At 49.4% G+C, this 8,463-nt stretch overlaps 1 protein-coding gene across 1 annotated transcript; it reads left to right on the forward strand.

Annotated features, from left to right (window-relative positions):
* Window positions 1-3,752: 3,752 nt before the first annotated feature.
* On the forward strand, window positions 3,753-4,749 carry LOC136304119 (olfactory receptor 6F1-like; the record flags this gene model as incomplete). The annotated part of the gene is given in 4 exon segments (XM_066207772.1): window positions 3,753-4,165; window positions 4,167-4,269; window positions 4,271-4,301; window positions 4,304-4,749. Coding segments are annotated over 4 exon segments (993 nt in total), but the record flags the coding sequence as incomplete, so codon positions are not given.
* Between the last annotated feature and the right edge of the window lie 3,714 nt (window positions 4,750-8,463).

The following is an 8,463-nucleotide window of genomic DNA, read 5'->3' on the forward strand; positions in this document are numbered from 1 at the left end:
TATTTCCTGGGGTATGGGCTTCTAACATACCATTGAGGGCAAAGAATGCACCTCTAGTGCAAATTGAACTTAAAGAAGGAAAACAACCAGTTAGAGTTAAACAGTATCCCTTTAAAAAAGGAAGACAGGGAAGGGATTAGCCCAGTAATTGAAAACTTTTTGCAGATAGGGCTATTAAAAGAGTGTCAGTCTGATTTTAATACTCCTATTTGGCCTGTTAAAAAGCCTGATGGGTCAGACTGAGTAGTATACAGGATTTGCAGGCTGTTAATAGGCTAATTGAAAATTTGTACCCACTGATTGCCAACCCCTACACATTGTTAACCCATTTAACACCTGAACTAATTTGGTTTACCATTTTAGATTTGAAAGATGCTTTCTTTTGCCTTCCTCTCCATGAAGCCAGCCAGACAATTTCTGCATTTGAATGGGAAAGACCCAAGAATGGGCGCAAAACTCAGCTCGCATGGACAGTTTTAACCCAAGGATTCAAACACTCTTCCATGATATTTGAAGAACAGCTTGAAAAATACTTGGAATCCTGGGAAGGCCCATCAGGAGAAGGACAGCTGTTTCAGTATGTAGATGACCTCCGGATAGCTACTTGAACTGAAGAGACATGCGTGGATCGGACAGTAAGCCTCCTAAACTTTTTGGGTCTACAAGGGTATCGAGTATCCCAGAAGAAAGCTCAGATAGTGAGGCAAAGAGTTTTCTACCTGGGCTACGAAGTCAGTGCTGGACAAAGGATCTTAGGGCAGGATGGCAAGGAAGCAACATGCCAGACCCCAAAACCCCAGACAGTAAAGGAACTGAGAACCTTTTTGGGCCTGACAGGCTGGTGTAGACTGTGGATTTACAATTGTGGATTTATAATCCCCTATATGCCTTGGTTATAGAAGGAACCAGAGACCTCCAACGGACAAAAGAAGCAACACGAGCCTTCAACCACCTAAAGAAGGCCCGCATGTCAGCTCCAGCCCTGGGACTTCCAGATGTGAGTAAACCATTCTTTTTATTTTCTCACAAAAAGCAGGAGATTGCTGTGGGAATACTGGCACAAGACCTCGGCCTGTGTCACAGGGCAGTCACCTACTTTGCCAAGCAGCTGGATGCAGCAGCCAAGGGATGGCCAGGGTGCCTCAGAGCTGCAGTGGTGATGAACATTCAGGAAGCACACAAGTTCACCCTAGGCCAGAAGATGACTGTGTCCCACAGTCATGCTAGAAGATGCTAGCAGATCTAGAAGACACTAGTGTCCCACACAGTGTCTGCAGTCCTGCAGGTAAAAGGCAGACATTGTCTTTCCACACAGAGGTTCCAGAAATACCAAGCCATAATGGTAGAGCAAGATCATGTAGAAATTGTGGTAACTAATCTTGTGAACCCAGCTTCCTTTGTCAGTGGGGATACGGGAGAACCAGTGATCCATGATTGCTGGAGACCATCAAAGCCACCTACTCCAGTCGCCCAGATCTGGAGGACACCCCTCTCGAGGACCCTGAGACTTGATTTACTGATGGAAGCAGCTGTGTGATCAGTGGAAAAAGACATGCTGGGTATGCAGTTACCACGAGCAGAGAAGTAACAGAGTCTGGACCATTACCAACCAACACCTCTGCACAGAAGGCTGAAATAATTGCCCTAACCTGGGCTTTAGAACAGGCAAAAGGAAAGAAAATTATTATTTATACAGACTCAAAGTATGCATTTGGGATGGCTCATGCTCATGGAGCCATCTGGAAAGAAAGAGGACTGTTGAACTCACCAGGGAAAAGTATTAAACATTCCCAGGAGATAATAAAACTATTGGCGGCAGTCCTGCTACCTGAAAAAGTAGCCATCATGCACATCAAGGAAATGAGCAGGTGGACAGAAAGGCAAAAGAAGCAGCTAAAGGTGAGGTGATTATTGAGACAGTTGAGGCAGCCTTAATTCCAGATGGACAGATTTCTACTGAAGGTAAGTCAAGGTATAGCAAAAAAGAACAAGATGCTAACTGAGCAAGAAAATGGAAGTTATAACCAAGAAGGGTGGGCAAACACAGATGAAGGAAAAGGAAGACTTGTGATTCCCTATTACATGCCATGGTCATTGGTGAAAGAGGAACATGAGAAAACACACTGGGGAATAGACACTCTGTATAACTATTTGAAGGACAGAATCATAGCCAGAATTTTGCAAACAACAGTAATTCCAGTGACTCGCCAATGTAGCCTTTGCCTCCAAACTAATCCCAAAACTATTCCTAAACCAAAGCTTGGACAAACTGGGAAAGGTTATGGGCCTGAGCAGCAATGACAAATTGATTTTTCAGAACTACCCAGGATGGGGAGGGTATCGATATTGGCATTTACAGAAACCTCTTCAGGGTGGCCAGAAGCTTTCCCTACCAGAACTGCCAAAGCACAAGAAGTAACCAAAGCATTGTTACAGGAAATAATACCGTGTTTTGGAGTCCCAGGCACAATGTCTTCAGACAGGGGCCCACATTTTATTTCAAAACTTGAGCAGCAAATTAGCCGGCACCTAGGCATAGTCTGGGAACTTCATATCCCATATCATCCTCAGTCAAGTGGCCAGGTGGAAAAAATGAACCATCTGATTAAGCAGCAAATTGTAAGACAGGACAAGAAGCAAAGTTACCTTGGCCTAAAGCTCTTCCAGTAGCATTATTACGAATTCAGACGAAGCCAAGGACAAAAGAAAAATGAAGTTCTTTTGAAATATTGTATAGAAGATCATATGGGGTCCAAGAAGGAACAACACCTACCCAAGTAGGGGAAGAAACCCTACACGGGTGGTCCTAAACAGAGAAATTGAGAAACATGTGGCTGGGGCTCAAAGGAGAGAACTAGATGGGCCAGTACATAACATACAGCCAGGGGATTATGTATATGTTATGTCTTTTGCAGAAAAGACTCTGGAACCCCAGTGGGAAGGACCATTCCAGGTGCTCCTCACCACCTTTACTGCAATCAAGATCAGAGAGCAAAATGCCTGCATTCATCACACTCGAGTGAAGAAGGCTCCTGAAGTGATCTGGAGAGCCACACCAGCTGATAATGAACTAAAACTGAAGCTTATTCGGGAAAGTGAATGGTGTGTGTAAAATGTTAGAATAGGTCAATAACTTTTGAAGAATAGAAAGATTTGTAGTTGTTATGGAAAATCAAACAGGCATAGTTTGGAGAATTGTGGCCTTTGCAACCATCGTTATAGCCACCGCTGGGGTTAAGGCAACACCACGCACATATAGTGTGACAGGTATATAGAGGTGTCAAGGAAAAGCCTATGATTTTCACTCCAGTAGGTTTTTGGGGCATATGTTGAAGGTTACAAAGGCAATTTCTAGGAAAGGAAAAAACATTTGGGGATATGAATACATGTGCTCAGGACACATTCCATTAGTCTTAGCAAGAACCCATGAAACACATCCAAATTGGTCCTGAATGTTGTGACAAATGTTCAGGCAATGGCAGCCTGGGCATCCCTGGGAGGGAGGGAGGGAGGGAGGGAGGGACGGAGGGAGGGAGGGAGGGAGGGAGGGAGGGAGGGACTGCTACCCAAGAAGCTACTGGGCAAGATAATACTGGGCAAGAAACTAATCTCCAAGAAACTACTCCCCAGGACACTACTGACCAAGAAATACTCCCCTAGGAAGTACTGGGCAACAAAGTGTTTGAAGTGCAATCACTGTGCTTTATGGCAAGACTGCAGGAAAAGAAAGAAGCAGAGAAGGAAGGATAGAAATGTTTGTCCAGGCTGTGAAATTATCGCCCTTGTTTTTGCTATGTTCCTGCCCCAGAACGAAGAACCAGAATTTTGCACCAGAAAATGCAACAGCAGTTACTGAGTTCATCCTAGAGGGTTTCCCAGAGCATGATCCAAGACTGCGGATGTTTTTATCTCAGGTCCTTCTGTTCATGTACCTGACAACAGTGATGGGGAACGAAACCATCCTTTTCCTCCTGTGTGTGGATCACCACCTGCAAACCCCCATGGACGTTTTCATCTGCAGCCTGGCCTTCCTGGAAATCTGGTTTACATCCTCCACAAGCATCAAATGGTTTGTGATGCTGAGTTCTGGTCAGAACACTCTCTCACTAGGCAGCTGCTTTGCCCAAAACTATTTTTATTTTGCCCTGGGCTGCACAGAGTTCTTCCCTGGTTGTCATGTCCTTTGACCGCTGTGTTGCCATCTGCCACCCTTTGCTCTATGCTGACATCACAAAGCCTCAGCTCTGTGTCCACCTGGGTGTTGGTGCTTTGGGTCCTCGGCTTTGTCCTGCTGAGCTACCGCTGCTCTTCCTCACTGAGCTGTCTTTCTGTGGCTCCAAGATCCCCCATTTCCTCTGGGACAACTCCCCCTTGTTCAAACTGTCCTGCTCTGACACCAGCCTGCTTTGGGAAACAGACTCCGTCTTCTTACCGTGTGTCATGCTGGGCTCCTTGTGTTTGACTCTGGCATTTGACATCTGCGTCCTTTTCTGTGTTCTGCATCTTCCAGCAGCCTCTGGGAGGAAGAAAGCTTTGACCACGTGTTCTTCCCATCCCGTCACCTTATCCATTGCCCGTGGGAGCTGCATTGCTCTCTGCACGTGTCCTGCAGAAGATGTTTCCTTGAGGACCAACAGAACTGGAGCTCTGCTGAACACAGTCCTGTTCCCGTTCCTAAATCCATTCATCTGCAGCCTTGGGAACAAATCTGTGATCCTGGCCCTGAAGAAATCCATTGCCAGGCCAAGAACAAAGCCTTTCCTCTAAGCATGGTGCATTTCTGGAAAGCCATCCCAAGGATCTGGTATCATCTGTTACACAAAACCAGTGCCTGTGTGTGCAGCTTCCAAACACGGCTGCCTCAGGAGATTGACGCTCCTGCTGGGTTGTGTCAGGTTAAGAGAGAAGAGACTCATCTGCACTCCCAGACAGGGCACCAACAATGGCAGCAGGACAAACTCAGTTCATTCTCTGCCCAGGCTGCTCCCGGGCCCATCTCAGGAGAGCCACCAGCTCATTAAGAGCCCATCTCTGGAACAGAGAAGAGCTCAGAGGAACAGTGGCAAGTGACAATCCAAATTACAGCTCCTGAGCGATGCACACCTTGTCCCAGCTCCTTTCCTGGGACAGCCATCAACCCTGCTTTGAAACCCCAAAGTTTGAAACCCCAAAGTCACCCTCCCAGTAAAGAAAGACTTTCTCCTGTGCAGTCTAAACCCTCCCTGGTACAGCTTTGAACCATTCTCACACGTTCCATCCCAGGATATCAGGGAGAAGAGAAAGGGAAATGCAGGGCAGAGCCAGGGGGGCAGCGAGATGGGAGTGTGCAGCCTGCAGGGACACAGCAGCAGCTGTGGGACAGCGCAGGACAAGCTGTGCTGGACGTGGCCAAGGGCCCGGCAGGGCTGGCAGTGCCCAGGAGAAGCCAAGTCTTGGTGCCCTGGGGCACAGCAGGGTCTGGGCCACCAAGGGCTGGGAGGGGACACCTTGTCCTGAGGCCCTGGGGCCTCCTGGCACAGCCCCAGCAAGGCTGGCCACTGTCACCCCCTTGTCCTGCTCTCAGCATCCCCCCACATCCATCCCAGTGGCCCCAGGGATCTGTGGGGACCAGTCCCTGGGGAGCCTTGGTCAGGAATGGCCCTGGGGGGCTCCTCAGTGCTCCCAGGGACTGCAGGTTTTTCAGAGCACTTTGGGTTTTGCTTTTGCCTGGGAGTCTCTGAGGGGTTTGTGCAATCACGGCCTCCAATTGTCTGCTGTAATTAGTCCCTTGAGATGTTTTGTCACTAACAACACTCAGTGGGGCTCATTAATGCCTCAAGTTACTCAAGAGTCATTAAAGTACTACTTTTTGACACTGAATCACTCTGAGAGGTTTGTGCAGTCATGGCCTCCAATTATCTGCTGTAATTAGTCCCTAGAGAGGCTTTGTACTGACACTCCGTGGGGCTCATTAATGCTCTGAGATACTCAATGTCTTTTAAGGTACTTTGGGTTTTCCTTCCCACACTCCGTCTCTGAGAGGTTTTTGGGCACTCTTGGCCTCCAGTTCTCTCCTCCAAGGAGTCCATGAGGAGCCTGTGTTGGGGATGGACCTCAGTGGGACCCAGGAATGCTTTGAGACACGTTGGGTTTTTCCTCTGACTTGGACTCCTGGAAAGGTTTGTGCCATCTCCTCTCAGGCCCTGAGGGCTCAGCACCAAATGCACCACGGGGCTCTTTGGGATCAAGCAAGTCCTGACAAACCACGGCTCTGCCTTGATTTCCCTCTGCTCTGGTGCAGTTCATTAGGAAGGTTTTGTACTGCAGTTATGGAGAGAGATTTCAAAGAGCTTCTAAGAAATTCACATTCCTGTTATAAAGGGTGTGTTTTATTACTGTTCTCTTTGGAGCAGAGGTGATTGCAGCATTCTGTGATTGATGTCGATCCATGGTCCCTCCTTGGGCCTGGCCTGCTCAGAGAAGCTGTGCCTTGGGGTCTGACCCAGTGTGGACAACCTTGTTCCACATTCCCCAAGCCCATCCTGCCTGTCCTCACTCACCTGGGACCTGCTTTGCTCAGAGAGCTGCCTGCACTCAGGCAAAAAGGGCTTTTCTATTTTTGAAGCAACGTGAAACTCGTAATTTTCCCCACTGAAAACAGACACACTCCTCAAGTGTGTGCCAGCCCAAGGGGCCACCAAAACCACTCCAGCCCTGCCCTGGGCCGGCTGTGAGGGTGGATCAGCATCCCAACCTGCCCTGGGCCACTGCAAGGGACTGTGGCCATGGACACTGCATTGACCCCACTGCTGGGTTTGGGAGCCACAGCAACCAGGAGCAGTTCAAATGTCCTTGGAAACACTGGGGAGGACTGGGACATACTGGGGGACACTGGGAACACTTTGGGAGACACTGGGACATATTTTGAGTGATACTGGGGGATACTGGGACAAACTGGGGACAATGGCAACAGTGTGGGGAAGACTGGGGAATACTGGGGCGTTCCATGAAAGATATGGGGGGAAATTGGAAGGGAATGGGAATGAACTCAGGTGTATTGGGAGGGACTGGGCTGTACTGGTGATGAAATGGGCTGTAAAGGGGGGGACTGAAGGGGCACTGGGGTACAACTGGGCTGTACTGGGGATGAACTGGGCTGTACTGGGAAGGACTAGAGGGGTTGAATCGGCTGTTCCCGCCTCCGCAAACTCCCATTTGCCGAGGCTCCCGCCCGTCACCGCCAGCACCCAATCAGTGCCAGGAAACCGGGGCCTCGGGGCGGTGCCTGGTGTCGGTGCCACGTTTCGGTTTTGCCTTCAACTCCCGTCATGCACCGCGGCCCAATTGAGCCCCATTGCAGCCCGGACTACAATGCCCGTCATGCCCCGCGCTCCACAGAACCCCGCCCCCGTATCCCCCCTCCCCCCCATGTGTACCCGACGTTTCCCCCAGACCCTCCAGGATCCCGAAGTGCCCCCTCAGTATTTATTTGGAACCCCCCAAAATCGTCCCCGACTCCCCTGAATGCTCCCAACCCCAGAGATGCCCGTTAGAGCCACTTCTGGGAATTCATCTCCGATCATCCCCCGTGCTCTCAGAGCTCTGCCCAACACAGTCTCGCGCCGAAAATTCCTGCTGTGCCCCGTGTCCTAAAGCGCCCGGTTCGAGCTCCCCAAGTTCCCCCCAATTCCTCCCGAACCGCACACGTTTCCCCCGAGGGCCTCAAGTCGCGACTCGGACGCAGAAGTGTCCGCCAAGCGCCTTCCCGGGCCCGCCACAGCTCGGCTTTATGCACTTCCGGGACTACAGCTCCCAGCATGCTCCGCGGCGCACACGGAGCCCTATTCCAGCCGTGACTCCATCTCCCGTCATGCCCCGCGCTCCACCGACAGCCATTGGAGCCGCGCCTCGAACTCCCGTGATGCTCCGCGGCCCCGTTACACCGTGTTCTACCCGCGCCTACAACTCCCATCATCCCCCGCGCCCCAGAGAGTCCCCTCAGGGCCCCCAAGTGCCCGCCCGGACCCCGAAGGGCCCCAGATTCCCCTCCCTGACCTCCAAGTGCCCACGCGGCTCCCCCAGATGTCCTTCAGACCCCAAATTTTCTTCAGATTCCATCCCCAGGTTTAGAACTGCCCCAAATGTGCCCCAGAAATGTCTCCGTGGACCCCAAAGTGGCCCCTTTTACCCTGTCTGAGAAAACGATAAAGAAGATGACAAAAGGAGTAAAAATAGGACTAATTAGCATAAATAGGGAGGAATCAATAGCCAGATGTTGTCAATGAATTAATGAAGGGAATTGTGTAACTTAGAACCAATGACCAATAATTTTTTTGGTTGCTAAAAATGTATCGATTTTTAAAATAAATGTAAAACTTAGGTAAAAACATATATAATAATATTTTATATATTTATAAATATTATTATAATTTCCTTATAATATTTTAAAAAAAGAAATATTCATACTTTACAAAGATTATTTCA

This window comes from Chamaea fasciata, unplaced genomic scaffold, assembly GCF_029207755.1.
Source record: "Chamaea fasciata isolate MVZ Bird 193981 ecotype frontalis unplaced genomic scaffold, bChaFas1.0.hap1 SCAF_51, whole genome shotgun sequence".
Lineage (NCBI taxonomy): Eukaryota > Metazoa > Chordata > Aves > Passeriformes > Sylviidae > Chamaea > Chamaea fasciata.